At 41.2% G+C, this 21,262-nt stretch overlaps 1 protein-coding gene across 1 annotated transcript in view; it reads left to right on the top strand.

The window, feature by feature from the left end:
- The window catches only part of LOC308294797 (uncharacterized protein), a 112,182-nt gene that overhangs the window by 11,721 nt on the left and 79,199 nt on the right, over positions 1-21,262 (top strand). The window contains exons 5-10 of the mRNA XM_080737660.1: positions 261-386; positions 1,301-1,424; positions 2,964-3,027; positions 5,297-5,411; positions 5,978-6,095; positions 17,392-17,504. Of these exons, the coding sequence (XP_080593786.1) occupies positions 261-386; positions 1,301-1,424; positions 2,964-3,027; positions 5,297-5,411; positions 5,978-6,095; positions 17,392-17,504 (660 nt within the window). The remainder of the gene's footprint in view (positions 1-260; positions 387-1,300; positions 1,425-2,963; positions 3,028-5,296; positions 5,412-5,977; positions 6,096-17,391; positions 17,505-21,262) is intronic.

Here is a 21,262-nt window from a genome sequence, read left to right on the forward strand (position 1 = left end):
AGTAGCTCTGGTTAAACATTGGCAGACATTGTGAAAATAGCCGATCTACGCATGTAGATCGGCTATTTGAGTCAAACTACATTTAGTTTGAGTCAAACTAAATGTAATGCCAACTACTACAATTCCAAGTGCTTGTCAGGGTGGGGGTCCCTATTTAAAATATGATTATTTTGGGGGTCACGGCCTGAAAAGGTTGAGAACCACTGCCTTAGTCTATAGCTTGGCCCCATTATCGCTATTGTCATTTTACTGTTCCACAGGACGATCGTTCCCAACACACCGCTCACTGATGGGGGACACTCCAGAGGCCATTGAGGGTCAAGCCAAACTCTTCAGGGTCTTGATCGCCTATGCCAAATACAACCCTGACGTGGGATACAGCCAAGGTAGCAGAGTGGTGTATTAACTGAATGTATCTGTCACACGAGAGCTGATCTCTGTCTTAATACATTAAGCAGACGCTCCATTTATGGAGAGGCAGCCTCATTTTCATGTTGGCATTAAATTCTCCTCAGATACTTTTGATTTCAGTTATAAATAGATATGTATATCACTACTATTTATGTTTTCTTTTCTATTGATTACTCACACCATGGAGACTTGAGTCAATAATATTTTTAGTTTTTTGTCGCATTCCTAAGACAGTCATTCATTTACAATAACATTACCCCCATTGATAGTGGATGGGGACCCGAATACATTTGGGTCCCCATCCGGAATCAATGGGGATAAATTTAATACAATCACATTTCTGTCTTTGGAATGCGACAAATACAAAAATATATTATTGAACTCAAGTCTCCATTTTTCAATAGAAAAAAAGTCATTTTGGGGGTGAACTACTCCTTTAAAGGTACTATACAAATGTTGACCACTTGGGGGCAGCATAGGGCCTTTAATAAATGTATTCACAACAGCACTCAGCCTGACCATCCCAAACACAGATCCTATACATAGGCATTGACAATCATTTTCACACATAATTGCTAGACAACTTGCCTCGCTGGAAATGTGGATTACACTTAACCTGCACCTGAAAACAACTGGATTGTGTCACAAAGTGTACCTTCCTTGTCATTACATGGCATGTTCCTGGTAGTTCATATAGCAAATGTTTAATAATCTTTTGGATCACGTGTGTGTTGCAGGGATGTCGTACATAGCATGGATCATGTGTGTGTTGCAGGGATGTCGTACATAGCATGGATCATGTGTGTGTTGCAGGGATGTCGTACATAGCATGGATCATGTGTGTGTTGCAGGGATGTCGTACATAGCATGGATCATGTGTGTGTTGCAGGGATGTCGTACATCGCTGCAGTGCTGCTGATGCAGTTGGGAGAAGAGGAGGCCTTCTGGGCTCTGGCGGCCCTGTTGGACAAACCCAAATATCTGGCACAACTATTTGACCTGAAACTCACAAAGTAAGAGAATGCACTTTGGACTAAAACTCAACTCAGTATACAATAAAATGAATATTACCAGAAACATTTTTTAAAACATGCATTACAGAGTGTGCTAATTGTTGAAAGTTAAAGTTAAAGAACGTTGATAGAGCCTTGGGTTATAGTTATGTGTCCTGTCAACTTTATCTGTTGATTCTGTGCTTCTTTCATTCTCACTGAATGATGAGATGGGTCTAAAACATTGCACCTTTGGTACATAATTATGCATGTCCATTATCTGCTTTCTTTGCGTGCATACATTTAAGTCCTGACACATACTTGTTCAACCTTTTTATACTCTGGCATCATCATTATTATATTGATATTGATTATATTGATTGTGGTTTTGCAAGAGAACTTCCATTAAACTAATATAACATTAATACAGCAATTTAATTTCCCCTAAATTAAGTACTGTCTAAGTACTGTCATGACAAACCTTTTGTCTATTTTGGCAGAATCCAATTTGTTAGTATTTGGTTATACTGTATACTAAACGTGTGTTTTTCTACATACAATGACAGTGAATGGAATTTCTACTTTTGGTTCCTTGAGTACAAACTTGAGATGTATGCCAAACCAAAGTTCAAAATGACTTAAGCAATGACTTGGTGGGCAGGTGGTGACACGACACAGCCACATCACAACAAATAAAGCTGACGATAATGTTTTTTCTTTTTTGAAACATTTTCAGAACTAGCCAATCTACAAGCTTACAAAGCGTGCCTTGTACTGTAGATCATTATAGCAATTTTTGAAATTGTTTGTTCGGTAAAATAAAATAAGGCTTAAGTGATTAACCCATTTAGGCCTAGACTTATTGAATGCTTGTTAACCAGTGAAAAATAGCAGATATACAAGCTCACAGCGCGGCACCGAGTGCCGCGCTGCGAGCTTGTAGATCTGTTATTTTTGAAAAAGTCGTGAAAATGTGTGCAAATCTTTGAATAGATGTGTTTTCAAAGCGAACGTTTGTAACTCAAATTTTGCTTCTGGGTGGTCCCTGGAACTAGATATTTTGAGATGGGGGTCCGTGGCCAGATAAATATCATTTTGGGGGCCCTTCACATGAAAAGGTTTGAGAACCACTGACATAGTAGTCTCTCAAGAACAGACTAACTGAGCTCCAGTTAAGTGAAAAGGACCTTTTCTTTGACGATGGCTGGCCAGATTGCTGACATAGTTTTTCCAAAAATCTTAGAAGGATTCAAAAGACACTTATAGAATCGGGTCAAAATTCTAATTTTCACGATTTTTCAAAAATAGCAGATCTACAAGCTGCCGCGCTGTGAGCTTGTACATCTGCTATTTTTCAATAGTTAAAGCATAAAATATTGCGTCATAATGTGTTCAGCCCTAAATGGGTTAAAACCAGGAGAAGACAACACTTATGCAATGCAATATGATATGCAAAATCCCAGATGATATCTAGTCTCATCATAAAATCAATATAACATGGGTATATTGCCCAGCACCAACTCCAAGAGGCCTATTGTGTATTCTTTCTTATCCTTTCAGGGTCCAGCATCAGGTGTTTGATCAGTTTTTGAGACACCGGAAGCCAGAGCTCTCTCAGCACATGGTGAGTACTATTATAGTACCAAGGTGTCATTACTCAACCGCTTTACTCATTTTACTTTGTTGACTAGGATCCCCCAGGAGTAAATCCAGCTAGGGATGAGACGATATGAACATTTCATATCACGATTATTGTGACAAAATAAATTGTGATTTACGATATTATCGCAATAATCAAAATCCATTATCCTGGGGCGGAACATTTGCCAAAAAAATAGCAGATCTACAAGCTCACAACTCGGCTATTTTTTGGCAAAGACATCTGATAGAGAGTGAAAAAAAGACTATCAAGTATGTATATTACCTATTATAAGTACCATTTACCAATTATAGAGGGTTTAAGTTGTACCGGACATGCAGCTTGGCAAATAAAGGGTGAATTGATCCTAGTCCGAGGACGATATCACGATAAATTAAATGTCCACAATACGATTATCGTGAGTGTTTTTAATCACAATAAACGATAATATTGCGTATTCGTCCCTTCCCTATCCATAGCTCCATACATTTCCCCTCTACACAAAATCTCTTTGCCCAAAATAGTCAATCTGGCTCACAACGCATCACAATGCTTTGGGAGCCTGTAGATCCGCTACTGTATTTTTAGAATGTTTTGTGTGGTTAAGAGAAGGTTTGGATAGAACTGGGAGTATAGTAGATGCTCTAAATTCCTTGTAAACTTTGTTCAACTTTTCAAAATCAGTTTTGTCTCTATGAAACTGGAATTATATGACAATCACACTGGTTCCGAAATTCTGCTCACAGGCTGGAATTGGAAAGAAAACACTGACTGAATCCTTTCATATTTATGTGAAAAATACAAAAACATTTGGTAGTTTTTTTTCGTGTGTGTGTAGAGTCCAGGAGGATGGTGTGTGTGTCAGGCCAGTTATGGCCAAGTGATGAGAAGTTGATCTGCTCATGAGAGGCCACAGTAGAGCATCCATCACCAGCTAGGCCCCATTCTGCTGTCATTCAGTCTCTTATATGCACAGACACACACACACACACACACACACACACACACACACACACACACACACACACACACACACACACACACAATCATCCTTTCTCCTCAGCCAGCCTCAGCTGCCTGCACACTGAACCCTACACACACATTCGCGCACACACCCACCCACTCGCGCGCGCACACACACACACTCATCTCCTGCAATTGTGCTGCTTGAGTGTCTTTGAAGGGATTGTGGTCACTACTTCACGTCGACTCAGCAGTTCTGTGAGAAAAGCTGCCCTTTTAGATCTGAAATAAACACACACACCAACACACACAGGAGCTTATTGCAGGCACCAGGGTGCATAACGCTGCTTAATTTTCCAGCCATGCCGAAAAAGCCTATTTGTGAAGATCAGAGGTTAACGTTTTCCCCTAATGATAAGCTATTTGTAATAGAGCTGTTCAGTGGGACGGTTTAAATCGTCGTTGTCGGGTGGAAACCTTGTATCTCCAAAACCGTTCGTTTTGTATTATCATTTTAAGAACGATTTAAACTAGTGAAAACAGCCGATCTACAAGCACACAACGCCTCGCACTTGTAGATCTGCTGTTTTCACTAGTCTTGTGCGACAGTCTTGTATGATAAAGCAGGGCTTTACTTTTATGAAAAACATACACATTTGAAACTTGGAGATACGAGGTTTCTGCCCGACATTGACGAAATGCTTCTCTAGGCATGCTTTATTTAGCTGTAACCAAACCAGCTGGATGAGTGTGAAAAAAATTAGTCAGTCCATTTTCAAAGCAATGTTTCTTTAATGTTTCATCTTGTGTATGGGTACATAAGAGAAACATTTTGTTTCCTCAGACCTTGCAACAGCAAGGTCGTTTATCGTTTATAAAGGTATATAAAACAACAAGGAAAAAAAGAATAGCAGCAGCATTAAGGAAAAGAACAGTTTGTCGGTTGGTCGTAATGTTTAAGGTGCTTGTACAGTAGGTGGCGGTGCTGTGTGCAAGCGATTGATTGATTGATTTGATTGATTATTTTATTAGACAAAAATGGAGAACAGTACAAGTCTAGTCAATACAATTGAAATATAGTACAGTTAAACACCCTGCCTAAAAGGAACATCCCAAATAAGACTTTTTACGTTGGAAGCCCTCGGTATTTAATTCATGAACATAATAAATAGCAAGCAAAGAAAACATACAATAATATTGCAGTTATATAAAACTATTTGGTATGTTTAGTGGATTAGGTTAGGTGGACGATCTCTCCAAATGCATTTGTTCTTGTTGTCCCTTTCTCTAGGAATCAGTGGGAGTGTCATCAGTTCACTTTGTGATGCCATGGTTCCTTACCCTCTTCACCTCTCTGCCCTGCTGGGACTCTGTTCTAGCTATCTGGGACTTGATCATACTGCATGGTACGCACGCACGCACACGCGCACACGCGCACACACACACACACACACACACACACACACACACACACACACACACACACACACACACACACACACACACACAGTAACACAGTAACTGTAGTATTTGGTCTGAGGAATTGGATATTCCAAGATGACAAACAACCAATAGTAAGCAAAACAAGGGTCAGGGTCACGTAAACTCATGTAAACTTTGCACTCTGTTAATGTGCTCCCACTTGTTTATTGCAGATTCAATCACCCGGATTTTCTTCGGGGGGGAAAAAAAGGTTTTCCTGAAGATCCATATAATCAAAATATGATGCATTTTGCTGCTTATACTTACGTATAAGTTGGTGTCAAATAAAACCTGAATCTGTAATAAGCAAGTGGGAGCATATTAGCAGTGTGTAGATTTATTTTTAATCATTTATGTTTGATTTTCTGTTCGTCCTGCACCTGGACACCCCATTATCAGAGCTATACTCACATCACTCCCGACAGTGGACTCTATGGACCTGACAAAATCATTAAGATGTGAGTAAATCAGATCCTCTGTCTCTCTGCAGGCCTGTCAGCGGTGTTTCGAGCTGGTCTGACCATTGTTCAACTCTTGGAATCTCGTCTGCTGAACGTGACTGACGAGGGGTCCGTGTTACCGCTGCTCCTGAGGGTACCTGTTGATGTGTAAGTAGTTTGGTATAAAACATCTTCACTGTCGGGCAGAAACCTCGTATCTCCAAGTTTCAAATTTGTATGTTTTTTTTTCGTAAAGTAAAGCCCTGCTTCATCGTACAAGACACACAAAACTAGTGAAAATAGACGATCTACAAGCACACTGCAACACCTCGCTGTGTGCTTGTAGATTGTCTATTTTCACTATTTTAAATCGTTTTTAAAATAACAAAAAAGGGACGGTTTTGGACATACAAGATTTCCAATGAAATACTGTTAATGCTCCCAACCTGGGGTCTCCACACACATGGTACTGGAAAAACAAAACAAGTGTTCAACATTAAATGTTGGACTTTAATTACTGTTGTAAAGACTAAACAAAAAACAATGGAAGTTTTTAATTTTGGGCCAACAAGCATCTTGTTTCTTTTAAAAGACACGTGTAGCTTATAATCCACATTGAAAAGTAACAGACGACATTTTGTCATGGACCACACTCGTGGACTTGTTGAAAGCGACTGATCCTTTTGAGGGAACGGCAACAGAACAGACTCCTTCAAGAGCGGAGCTCAGCATTTCAGACTTGGGACTTTCAATAGAACCCCAGGCCACTCATGAATATCAATCAGCTCATCAGGCTGTGCAAACTGGATGTGTTTTGACAGTTAGCCTTAAGCTTTCATTGTTTTGTTTATAGTTGTTCTTAGACGTGTTTGGATTAAACATGTTTTTTATGGTAAATGAGCTGCTTCAATGGCAGCCCATGCAGCATTCAGGCGGATCCCTCGGTCTCTCACTCTGTTGAATATGAACATCACATGCTGCCGGAGATGTTTGGTTGACACAAAGCTGTCGTTATAGCAACTCAGCAGGGTCACTGCGTTTGTTTATACAGCCAGTGTGTCCGTGACAGGCTGGTGCACGGCGCTTATTAAAATCCAGTTTATCATATTTGTTTTAATAGTTAAACTATGTCTGAGTACTTTAACTCTCAAATACCTGGAACGTGTTAGATTTTAACCACTTTAACCATTATATGCTTTAACTTTTGAAAAATAGCAGATATACAAGCTCACAGCTGCGAGCTTGTAGATCTGCTATTTTTGAAAAATCGTGAAAATGAGTGCAAGTCTTTGAATATCTTTGACCCGATCTTTGACCCGACTTCTAAATCCTTCCTCTAAATCAGTGGTTCTCAAACTTTTTCATGTCAAGGACCCCCAAAATTACAGGTATTTAGCCACGGACTCCCATCTCAAAATATGTTGTTCCAGGGACCCCCCAGAAGCAAATATTTGAGTTACAAATGTTCGCTTTTAAATAGATATATTCAAAGACTTGCAAAGAAAAATGATGATTTTTCAAAAATAGCAGATCTACATGCTCGCAGCGCGGCACTCGGTGCCGCGCTGTGAGCTTGTATATCTGCTATTTTTCAATAGTTAAAGCAGTCAATAATCCTAGGCCTAAATGGGTTAATTTCACACTCATGCCTCCGCTCCTTTGTAGAAAAGGTCCCACTGTTGGACCTCAGCTTGTTGACTTTGGACAGAGATCTGTAATGTAGACTGGATAACGGGAGGTTTTACTAGTTTCTGTTGACACGGTCGGGTCTTGTCAGTGATAAAGCTCTTTATCATGAGCCAAAGGGTAGAACAAGAGTCGAGCTGTAGTTGTAACAATGATTTAAAAGTGGATTAAAGAAGGACGTATAGTAAGGACAACATAAATCAATGTGGATACTTTTGCTGACCTATCACAATGCAGATTTGTAGAGGTTGTAGAAATGGAACAAAATAACTGCACAATATGTTATTTATACCCCTAGCACAGGGGTCTTCAGCGTTTTCAGGCCAAGGCCAAGGACCCTAGTCGAGAGAGAGAGATGAAGCAGGGACCCCCACAACCTGTTATTCCATATAGTTTCATCTTTTGACAGCACAATCATCAGTGTATTTTGGAATCATGTAAATTTATGTTTTCAAATATTTAGCCACTTAAAAACTTGACCTTTCACTCTGTACTTATAGTCTGCTCTTTTTCCCCTCTACACCAAAGCTCTTTGCCGAAAATAGCCGATCTACAAGCTCACAACGCCTTGCAGCGCGAGGCGTTGTGAGCTTGTAGATCTGCTATTTTGGCAAAAGTTCTCTGAATATGGACGATAGGGTTCAAGTGGTTAACTCTCCTACTGCCAGATTATTTATTTATTTATTGAGTCTGGCGCCATCAAAAAGCGGCTTACCTTGGCGACGTTATAGTAGATAGACAGACAGACATTTATTTATTTATTTTTATTTTTTTTGGTTGTGCAATAGTGCACTTTGGTCTGCCAGGCAGCAGAGGGCGGCGTCATGCGAGAATGAATGTGAATTTGCCTGTTATGTGTTGAAGAAGAAGAAGACCAGTCACTGGCCAACAGAGCCTTACAGCCGGAGGAAATCAACAAGGAAGTGAATTGTTCTCCGTTGATCTAACGCATAATGGATTTTTTACACCATCACCGCGGAAAATGTGTTTACAGTAGACGGCCGCGCGACCCCTCATCAGCTTACAGTCATCAGACGAACGAACCGAACGAGCGCCGTATTGGCATCGAGGTTCTGTAAAAAATGGGGCGAACGTTAACGTTCAAAGCATGGGAAGAGTTAATATAAAAAAAAATGAAAAATGTGTTTCTATCACACAAAGATTTTGGCGGACCCCCTTTAGTTACTACAGGGGGTCCTCCAAAATCTTTGGGGGTCCCCTAGGGGGTCCTCAGAGTTACTACTAACTCTGAGGACCGCCTAGGGGTCCCGGACCCCCTGTTGAAGACCCCTACCCTAGAAACCTCTCGTTTGATTAGAAAATGGAAGTCCACAATGCAACTAAATTTGTTTCTATTTACATACTCAAACATCAAGGGGCTTACAGTTCAGCACTAGACAATGGCGTTCTGTTCCCTCTGTGGTTTCCAGTGGGCGTCATGCCATCGTGCCACATTAAGAGGTCCTTGTTGCCCACTTGGCATCGCTGTGACAGTCTGGTCAGGAGTCAACACTAAGTGGACTCTCTTTCTCTCAGAGCTAGATCCTCTTACACTGGGAAGATACTGATGAAGAAAGAAAGAGGGAGTGTGGTAAGAGAGAGAGAAGGAAAGATAATTGAGGCGGTCAGAGAGAACGGGGGATAAGTGAGTGAGGTTGGCTTGAATGATGTGCCATTTCATTTTGTGCATCCGCAGCCAAGAAATTATATCCAGTAACCATTTAGTTTCTGTAAATGTTATTTAAATTACTTGAGGCGTAATTGCTCCCATTTGTTAAAGTGATATAGTATACAATTCTTCAAGCTTGTGTGTGTGGCTCAGTAAACGGATTCAATGTTTTTTAAACTGATCTGTTATTGCAACATTTACTTTTCTTTCTTTGTTTTAAAGAGTTTCAGTTACTGTAACAAAACCATACATTATAATGACATGTTCTCAAAAATAACAATACACCCATATTTTCCACAATACACATCTTATTCACATTCCCATATGTTTACTTTTCTCACAAAAAATATATTTATTGCTGATCGCCAAACGGTATAATCCAATAAACTGGATTATATTTAGGACAACAAATCTAGTTCCATTCCGTTGTAAAGGTACCACAGTGCAATGATGAGGTGGGGAACTTAAATAAAAAAAAGTTTATTCAGGAATACAAGGATTAAAAAACGACCAACTCGTTTCGGCCTCGTATGGCCTTCATCAGGGATTATACTGTTTGGCTTTCACCAATCATATTTTTAGAATTATCTTTGTTTAAAATATCATGTTATCATGAATTGCATAAACATGAATTACTGTATTAGCATAATCATGAAATCAAGCAGAAGTCACTTACTAAATATTTACCCAAAAGGTTCATACTTCATTGGCATACCACAATGTCTATAAAGACAAATTACAAGCCACTACTGGAGAGGATTAACGAACTAAATCACATATATAATCGCATATTAAACACTAAAGGGTGCAACATACTGTAAACAAAACAAACCAAAGTAGGCTACACGTAAGCAGTATTAATGGCTGCCATGAATCAGACTGCATAGGCCCATATTTCACTACACACAATATATATATATTATATATATATGATATATAACCAACCACCAGTGCTCTGGGTATCTGACATCACTTTGATGTCATCTGTGATGTAACAGTGATGTGTGAGGGGAACGACAGTGTCAGGCGTTAGAGACAGACAGACAGATATGGTCAAGCTGTGACGGTTCACATACTAAACTGCGACCTAATGGGTGCAACAAGACAAGCTTTGTCTTACATTACAAAGAGCTCATTTTGAACATGTTTTATGGTGATCCCGACTAATCTCCTTCCTCTGAGACTAGTCTGAAGCCAACAGTGTAAAAAATAATAACTTGTATGTGTTTATTTTGTCTTAAATATCTCTGGATTAAGAGCGTCTGCTAAATGCCTAAATTGTAAGACTAAAATCAGAGTCAAGAAAGTCCCTTAACTGAGAAGACTCACACTTGAGGGTCTAGCAGTGAAACTACTTGGTGTATTGAATCAACAGTGGGAGTAATTATATACAAGCTAAAGAAAGTAATTGATGAATACAAAAATGGTATACGTAATATCCTATATTAAAATTGTAAATTGTTTGTGCCACATATAATGGTTTATTAACCACTTAAAGATCTATTTAATACGACGGTGTGATGCAGCAAGACTTTCCTCTATAACGACATGCCCAAAATGCAATTCATTATTATTATTATTATTATTATTATTATTATTAAATGCAGTGAGGAATAGAAGTGTGTACAGTACAGTATATGAAGGAAGGAAGTGAGTTGAGGAAATTGAGTTTTCAGTCTCTCTTACTTTCATTGGAGTCTCTCTGCTCTTCTACTCTCTGTGACTGAGGTAAATGGGACTTGTCATGCCTCTGTATAGGCCAATCTGATTAATGATTGGTTGAGAGGCTCATCCATCTACCCTGACTCTGTCCGCCGACACAAAGCTGTCAATCAGTGGGCCACCAGGCTCAACCCAGGCCCACAACAATGACCCCACACATCACACACACACACACACACACACACACACACACACACACACACACACACACACACACACACACACACACACACACACACACACACACACCCCACCCCAACATCACAACCTTGAGCTCTAAGAATCAATCTCCTCTGTCTCTCCCTCCAGGCACGTGCACACATAGACATGAAAAGGGGCTTGAGCCCCTGCCCCTTTATCCTTCTGTAAAAAGTGCCCTCTCCAGACCAGGAATGCAGTTTTTACTATGGTGAAAGAAACGCAAATGCCCTCTTTCCATGCCATACCTGAAGGCAGCATTCAAGAGAAATTGCCTTGTCCAAACTCTCCTGAACTTGAATGCAGCATCTTATGTTGAAAGAATTGCCCTTTCTGTGTAGAAATCCATGCTGTTATGCCACATCTCCAGTATTGACTTGATAATGCTTAGTTCAGTGTGGTATCAAGTACAGAAAATAGCCGACCTCCAAGCTCACAGCGCGCCGCGCTGCGACGCGTTGCAACGCGTTGCGATGCGCTGCAATGCGCTGTGAGCTTGGAGGTCTGCTATTTTCGATATTTTCACCAAAAGGCCCTTTAAGAAATTTCAGCCCCTGCATCTCTAACATTCTCTGCACGTCCCTGTCTCCCTCAGCCCCCCCCCCCCTCTCTCCCCTACTCATCTAAGAAGCTATAGCAATGACAAGAATAGAACAGAACAGAACATTTGGGACAGATGTGCCTTATCCCTCTCTGTCTCCATTTCGTTTGTGCCTCCTCTTCAGTATGCTTGTATCATTTCTCATTTCCCACCTTCATTACTGTACCCCTACTGTATTATGCGGTGTCTCAGACACTCTGTAAGCCCCTTCCCTGCACCCTCGTGTCATTCCCATCTTTTCTCGTCCCTTCTAACTCTCCTTTTAAAGATGAGGTGCCATGATTTCCCCCGCCCCTAAAACATGATTATCAGGTATTATGATTATACTAGGAAGAAGATTACAGAAATAGTTAAAATTCGTTTTTTTATTTTTTATTTTATGTGGCCACACCCACCAGTTCATTAAAGTTATACCATGTAACTTTTTTTATAAAACAAATCTTAAAATGGTCCTAGCTGTTAAATCGCTAACGTTTTAGAACCCCCACTCCGTTATTTTCAGCTTCTAAAGCCTTCTCTTTATATGTTTTCTATGATCCCTGCCCGGGACCGGTTTTCGCGGAAAAATTGCGTCATCACACTACCGGCCAATCACAGCGAGGGTTATACACTGCCGGCCAATCACAGCACAGAACATACACTGCCGGGCTCTCTGGTGGGTTTAGGAAACACGCCTTCAGGAAGTACACTGCAGTGTTTACACTGGAGGAGTCTAGCATGTAACTCCCCAACCGCTGCTCGTAGAAGGACACGGGAGACCTCATTGAAAGCGTCTCGGCGAGGCGAGGCGGACGCGGTGGTCTGACGGCCCGGTCCGCGAGCGAAAAACGGACGAAAAAAGCAAACGCGACCGCGGTTTGCTATACTGCTACAGACCACCAGTTGAGCAACTTACACAGTATAGCTTTAAGTATGCCTGGTTGTTCAGGTGGGTGGGTGGTAACCCAGCTGAAGTTAGCCACAGTGTTGGTGAATGGTAAAAGGGGAGGAGATGATTATATGATGTCACTCTATCTGTGTTTTTGGATTGGCACTTTTGACCCACAAGGTGGCAGCCTCGAGGAAGAAACCCAAAATACAAAGGGAATACATAATTGCTCATGACAACCACACCAGGGGGTCTAATGAAATACTGCCAACCTCCTAGACACGTGAAAACCAGAAAAAGTACAAAACTATGGCACCACCTCTTTAAGTTATACACATTACACAGCTATAGATTATTTGTTCAATTTTCTGGGAAGTAATCAGAATACATAAAGTAAAACTGTATATCTTCACATCAGAAATGTATTGAAGTTGCATAAAAGAATATACAGAACAAAAATGTAAAAAAATAAAACCCAAGCTTAATTTTGGACAATTATTTCTCCCCTTCAATAATACCAATTGGTATTGTATTTTATATATATATTTTTTATCATTGATTAGTCATCTTTACAACAAGATATAAGGGTCGTGCAATCGTGGAATGAGCAACACATCTAAAAGCACCCCCAAAAAGATTTGCCAAAATCCCCCAATATGTTTCTGTTGGCAATCGCTCTCATTTTGAGCGACCTGGCTCACAGGTGTATGACTGGTCCTGAGCATGGGTCCTGCAACTTTGAGTTTGTGTATGCTCCAAGCAGCAACACTACCTCCATGTAAAGATGCCACGTTTGTCCCTTCAGGATAAGGCCTGTGCAATAGGGCAAGTGGAAGCTGGTATTCCGTTACACAGAGGGGCAGCATTATTTGGTGTCAGCCCTGGTACCATTTGCTGGCAGGTGTGTCACCTGAGCATGGGTCCTGCGGCTTTGACATGTCTGTGGTACCAAATCTTGCCTGTAAATCTCTGGAAGAAAGACTATGTCTCCTCAGTGAAGCAAGGTTGAGTAACCGGTCTTCTTGGGGGTTTGACTTTGACTTCACCAGTCTCACAGAACTTGGTCCTAAGTTTGGAAATGGCACCAGGGCTGACACCAAATAATGCTGCCACTTTGCGTAACGGAACACCAGCTTCCACTTGCTCTGTTAACTACACTTTTAGCTGTGTTGCTCATTCCACAATTTTACAAGTTTACAACCTCGTCGTAAAGGTGACTAATCAACGATGAAAATGATATAAAATGCAATACCAGTTGATATTGTTGAAGGGGACAAATAACAGTCCGTAGTTACAAACTGTGGCCAGTTTTTATATATATACATATGTATTTCTTTAACACATAGGACAGGGGGTTGTCCTCCTGTTCCACAGTCCATGCCATCCAAAAAGCACATAAGGACAGTTCGCCTGTAAGGCAGTACGACTGTAGGCACCCAAACTCAACAACAAGGGGAGGGTTACCGTTCTAGGCCACAGGGCATTGACCTTTTTTAGAAGGATCCGAGAGATTACAGCAGCGAAATAATCTAGCAGTGGGGCCCACAACTTCAGAAAGGACGTTTTGTTGCCTCTATACACTGCACACTATCTCTTGTGGGGGAGCACACCACAAAGTCTCTCTTGTAGGGTAGGGCAGTGATACTCAAACTCACACCCGCGTGCCACTTCCGATTTGCCAATTTTGCCAATTGACTGACCCACCAATCAATCAATAAAATCATAATAAAAAGAAATGAAAAACGTGAATAATGTTATCTTATCTACTGTCGTACATTACTATTACATGAATAATCATCCAGGAAGGCAACACTGTGGCACTTTAACCCAAAATGGACGGATGATTTCACTTTCATTTTACATCTCATGCTAATTCAATACCACCATGCATGTTTAATTTGCCAAATCAGTTGTTCAGATCGACAATATAAGGCACCAATGAAGTTATCAAGTAACAATGTTGTCATTTTATGAACTGGCCCCTTGCCATTAGTGGCCCACAGGATCGGCTATTGAGTATCCCTGCGGCAGAGGGCTTATCCTTAATCTAATTTATTGAAATGCATTTTCAGGCTAATGGTAGGAGTTTATCAAGGAACTTAAATTGTAAAGATGTCAAATGAATGTCCTTTGGCTGCCTTCTCCCACTTGTGGAAGGAAGTGTACTTCCAGGGAGTCAAGAGAATATAACAGAATAAAAAGACGAGATAAAGTGTGATACATCACTAGATTTGCATTTACAAAATACATTTACAAAATCCTACACTTTACTATAAAGGGAGCCATGTAGCAGTGGCAAATGTAGTGAATTAAAGAAATCACCCAGTAATCTAAGCCCTTGAGAATGCCAGGTCTTAAAGATAGCTGAGCTAGACCCTGGGTCGAATTCATGATTACTAGAAATGGGTGTTGGCAGTGACCTCCTCTATAGAGGTATAGATGTATAAATTGGGTTATTGGATGTCACTATCGGCTTGCTATAGTATGTGCATCAGACTAAAATGACATTTTTTATCAGCTTGCTATACCATCTGCATTTAATGCAAATCTACTCCAAAACTGCCGTCCAACAATTGGCTGCATCATGTTTTCAATCAAACCAAGTTCGATTCTGCGTTTTTCTGGATGCTGACTGACTGATGGCCCAATAAAAAAATCAATGCCACAGAGACAATGCTCAAGAAATACTGTTTTATACATGTTTAACCATCTAGCCAACAGTGTGAAGAATAACTTAAAAAAACATAATATGAATAGAATTGTATTAGCTTTAGACTGAACAATATTCCCATTGTACGTGTTCTTTTGGAGGAGTCTTTTCTGTGTATTTTCTATCGTCTTTGCTTTAGCCTCTCTATACCCCCCGCTCTTCTATTGCGTCTGTCTCTCTCCTTCCTCCTCCTCCTTGTATACATCAGTGTGTGCCCTTACTAACCCCCTATCACTCCTCTGTCAATCTTTCTCTCTTACTCTTCAATGCCCACTCCTCCTCAATACTCAGTTCTCATACAACTCCCCAGACTGTCCCATGCCTCTCTCTCTCTCTTCCTCCCTCTTTCTCTCTCTTTTCTGCCCCCTCCTCTGTTGGCCATCTATTCATTCATTTATCCCCACACTGACTCACTCATTCTGCTATAGGGCTCCACACATCATTTGTTTACTTGTCACTGACAAGTCTGGCTTCAATAAAGTCTAAACATTTTCCCCCCCAAATTACCATCGGGCCATTGCACTTTTTATAACCACCCAATGTCTTATTTAGAGGGACGTTACTACTTTTTTTTTTAATTGGGATGAAAAAGCTTTTATTTACACAGTGTCTGTGTGCTTGCCAATTTAGGATAAATTCATGAATTGTTCTTTTCCATCTTCGTAACTGTGATTTAAGAAACTAAAATTTAACTGAAATGTTTTGAGAATAAATTCATAGTTATGAATTTGGAATTTAAATTCCCTATTTATAGGCTATCCAGCAACAAATGATGTAATTAATTGGTTGTTCATCGCTTTAATACAAAAATGTATTTTCATCTAAATGAGGGTTTATACTGCATAAAAACATGTTTAACCTCCAATCCTTTGTAGTTTTCTGTACACCTGACTCTCATAATCCCATGGGGATTGTTTTTTCTTTCTTTCTTTTTTTCCCTTACATATAGCTGATGGAGTACAATGACCGCAAGGTTGTTTTGAATGACCGGGAGCAATATGTTTGTGCTTGCTCAAGTGAAAGTCATGCTCAAAGTTGAGATAATTGTATCACTTTGAGTCACAGGACCATGCAATGATCAGTAGGTTGAAATCTTATTTTTAACTCTACGGTTGAAATCTACAGTATATGCATCTTATAGTTTCATGTATTTTTTAAACCATGAAATGGCCATCATCCATCCATTCTGTCTCTTTTACCTTCTTTCATTTTCTCCACTCCTTCCCCTCTCTTTCTCTGGACAGCCATCGTTTTATAAATCCATCAACCTTGAAGTCGAACCCAATTGCTCATCTCTTTTTTTTTTCACCCACAGACTCTCCTTAAACATGCCTTTATTACCTCTCTCATTTGTCTTCCGTCTGTCTTCTGCAGTGGCGTCAGTTCAGCAAAAGATAGGGTATGGCAAAGATGGGAGTCCTCGTGCACGAAAAAAATCAGGTTTTGTCCGTTTTTTTCCCTGGGTTTCTACGGTTTCTTGGGCTGGATATGGCAGCCCGGAACGGTTGTTCAAGTGCAGCTAAACTTGGCAAACGTGCCACAATTAACAATAATGCATTGCACCTGTGCAGCTGACCTGCGGAACATGGGAATATACCATTTCGTCAAGCTGGGGAGAATACAAGTGTGGAGAATATAATTATAATACCTTGTTAAAGTGACCATTTTGTAACATTTTGCATTTTGTAGTTATTTTACTGTAATTCAACAACATAACAACCAGCACAGATAGACAAAGAGACATTCATGGATTTATATTTAAAGGTAACTTTCCCCCCTGGACCCAGGGTATGGCAGCTGCATACCCCTGCCATACCCAATTGACACCCCTGGTCTTCTGGTCTCCCTCCAGCACTCTCCTCCTTTTCCCCCATCTCTTCTTGCTCCCCTGCAGGAGTGTACTTGGTTACTCACTCAGCTCTGCAGTCTGTACTGTATGTTCAGGACGCGCATAATAATTTACATCTTATTACTCCTTTTCTCTACCTGTTCCCTCCCTCTCTCCTGCAGGGCCCGGTACACCGTGTTGGTGCCAGCTCTGTGGGACACTGAGGTTCAAGACTGGGAGATTAAGTGTATGAACAGCCTGGTGCTGGATGAGACCAACGATGAAACGCACAACGGTAAAACGCACACGCACACACACTCACACACACACACACACACACACACACACACACACACACACACACACACACACACACACACACCGAGAGTAAAATGGATGTTACTGAGGGGTGGGTAACGGGGGTGTCGCACCAAATTCTGGGCCCTGGGTACAAGGATTCACTGCGGGCCCCCCATGAATGTACTTCATAGAGGGGGGGGGGTTTTAACCCATTTAGACCGGGAACACATTATTACACATTATTTTGTGCTTTAACTATTGAAAAATAGCAGATATACAAGCTCACAGCGCGGCACCGAGTGCCACGCTACGAGCTTGTAGATCTGCTATTTTTGAAAAACCTATGTTTCTATCTCAGTGGTGCTCAAACTTTTTCATGTGAAGGACCCCCAAAATGATATGTATTTGGTCACGGACCCACATCCCGAAATATTTAGTTCCAGGGACCCCCCCAGAAGCAAAATCTGAGTTACAAATGTTCGCTTAAAAAATACATATATTCAAAGATTTGCACACATTTTCACGACTTTCACGATCTACAAGCTTGCAGCGCGGCACTCGGTGCCGTGCTGTGAGCTTGTATATCTGCTATTTTTCAATAGCTAAAGTATAAATTAATGAAGGCCCCTCCACTGTGGGCCCTAGTGACTCAGTCCCAACTTTCCCCCCTTTGTAACACCCCTGGTGGGTAAAAGGACACTGCAGGACCACTCAGCAGACAGTAGGCAGTATCTCAGGTAACTGTTAGTCAAACCTACTCCACTTAACCTTTTTTCTCTCTCTCACACACACACACACACACACACACACACACACACACACACACACACACACTAACGCATACAGTCTTCCTGGATTGCATGCAGTTTGAACTTGGCATGTCCACTACATGTCAAAACAATACCCAGTCACAAAACAGAGTGACACACACTAATTCATTCTGTTTGATTCTCCTCAAGACCTTCTGTTTCAGTCTTTCCTCTTCCGATAGTTAACAGAGCGATTCACTATGATTTTAGTTTTCTTTTACAGATCAGCCTACGAAAGGGATAAATCCCTACCTTACTGTACTAGTGGACATTCATACTTTGCTCTTTTCAGCATTAGCGCTTATAACCACCTTCCTCCTCTTAGAGTATTCCTTAACTTGTTCTATGCTAAAATAAGTAAGGAGTCTGTGCTGGAGAACTGGTGATTTAATAACAAAATATATTCCAAGTAAACACGTGAACAGCCTGGGTTCTAACTTCGGTATCATTCGTAAACAAATAAAATGTATCACTGCTTGTAAAATGCTTGGCCACACTCTTCTCTACCTGAACAAGAAGTAAACACAGCACCAAGCGTATCCCATCATACCCCTCTGCAGCCCGCCAACTACTTAAAGGCGTACTTAAAGGCACATACCCCTGGCCCTGTGTATACTGTAAATAGCATAGGGTTACACGCTTCATAATATTGCGGTCAATATCGGGGTGCAGGTAACTCACTGGCCAGCGGGAGTGGTGGTTTATACGGTGTGCAGCTCAGCTGAGTTGGTTTCATTCTGGCTCGCACCACAATGGCCTGAGCTTTTAAGAAGTAACCTCTTACTGTGGATGGATGGCATCAGTTGACAATCTCCCAGAGGGAGATGAAAGGACCCATTACATGACAGTCTATCCCACCCTGCTCTCATGACAAAACCTTATGTAACTGTGTGTATGTGTGTGCGCGCACGTGCATGTCCGTGTGTGTGTGGGTGGCTGGGTTTATACCTGCACTATGACGTGACAGATCAAAGGAGAATTTATCTTGTGAAAGTTCTTCAGTCAGAGTGGGCCCTCTATGAGGTGTGTGAAACCCCCTTTACCACACCACCACCACCGGGGTCTCATCATCACAAGACAGTCAGATTGGAATGCAAACACCATTAAAAACCCTGGGTATTCATTTAACTCAGCCGGTGTAGAAAGTTCACCCACAAAGTGTCCATTCTACACTCTCAGAGTTAACACTGAGGATTGTGTGAGTGTGTGTGAGGTTGGGATGAATCACAGGTCGGTGGCCTCAGGGCTGTGTTTGGCGAGAGAGGGGGAGCCGCCCGGAGAGACACTTGTATCTGTAAAGGGAAGAGTGTGTGTGTGTGTGTGTGTGTGTGTGTGTGGGTGTGTGTGTGTTAAAAGAGGAGAAGAATGTGAGGCCCACAAGGTCTTCCTCCTGGGGTAACTGGAGTTAATTGGAAACCACAGATGCCTACGTTGCAGTGGGACTTTCAAGCTAACAGCCGCGTTTCTTTTTTTTTTTTTTTGTGTATGCGTGCAGCGCTCACCTTGTTTGTGTCGGCGTGTAAAAGAGTCAGGATGAGTCACTCTTAACCCATTTAGGCCTAGGATTATTGACTGCTTTAACTATTGAAAAATAGCAGATATACAAGCTCACAGCGCGGCACCGAGTGCCGCGCTGCGAGCTTGTAGATCTGCTATTTTTGAAAATCATGATTTTTGCAAGTCTTTGAATATATCTACTTAAAAGCTAACATTTGTAACTTTAATATTTGCTTCTGGGTGGTCCCTGGGACAACATATTTTGAGATGGGGGTCCGTGGCCAAATACCTGTAATTTTGGGGGTCCTTGACATGAAAAGGTTTGAGAACAGCATGATTTAGAGGAAGGATTTAGAAGTCGGGTCAAAGATCGGGTCAAATATATTCAAAGACTTGCACACATTTTCACGATTTTTCAAAAATAGCAGATCTACAAGCTCGCAGCGCGGCACTCGGTGCCGCGCTGTGAGCTTGTATATCTGCTATTTTTCAATAGTTAAAGCATAAAATAATGGTTAAAGTGGTTCAAATCTACCGCGACTCGGGCGCGTTTCCGGTATTTGAGAGTTAATATTTGCAGCTCTGTCTGACGGGCTGGCCCTGGGGGCACCGGGGAGAAAGGAGCTGATTCACTCTACTTCCGCTCCATACCATCCAGCTGCCCTGGACTACCATACTGTAGATCAGGGGTCTTCAACGTTTTCCCACTAGGGACCCCTTAGCTGAGAGAGAGATGAAGCAGGGACCCCCAAAGTACTACATATTGTATAAAATTGTGTTGCAGTTTAAAAATGTTCATAGATTTCTTAGACAGCTTAGACTTGTTGGACAGCACTGTCATCACGTTGGATGACAACATGTGTATTTTCAGACATTGAACCACTTGAACTGTCAAATACTCCGCTCTTCTTTTCCCTCTACAAACCTCTTTGCCAAAAATGGCCGATCTACAAGCTTACTGTAAGCTTGTAGATCTGCTATTTTTAGGCAATGTTCCACTCAGAATAGGGATGCTAGAGCGGTTAATGTAAAAAAAAAACAAAGTTCTTATCACAAAAAGATTTGGCGGCCCCTCTGTAGTAACTCTGAGGACCCCCTAGGGGTCCCGAACCCCCTGTTGAAGACCCCTGCTGTAGATATCACACACATCAACATACATATTGTAGAGGGACAGGACCTATACTATAGTTAATAGTTTCAGACCTTCACTCTACTACAACATTTATGTTATGTATAAGATTTAAGACCTATATTCTATTTAGTTGAAGAACAATCTGATCCAACAGAAATGTATAAATAACAACATCAAAGCAGCTTGTTTGTGGCCTTGTTTTCCCCAAACCTAAAACCAATGACTTCAGTGGAGTGCACTATGGGTTTATACTGTATACTGTAGGCCCTTTCCTCCTTCAAAAAAAAGCATACTTTTTTTTATGAAGATTTATGG

This window comes from Nannobrachium achirus, assembly GCF_963921795.1.
Source record: "Nannobrachium achirus genome assembly, chromosome: 11".
Classification (NCBI taxonomy): domain Eukaryota; kingdom Metazoa; phylum Chordata; class Actinopteri; order Myctophiformes; family Myctophidae; genus Nannobrachium; species Nannobrachium achirus.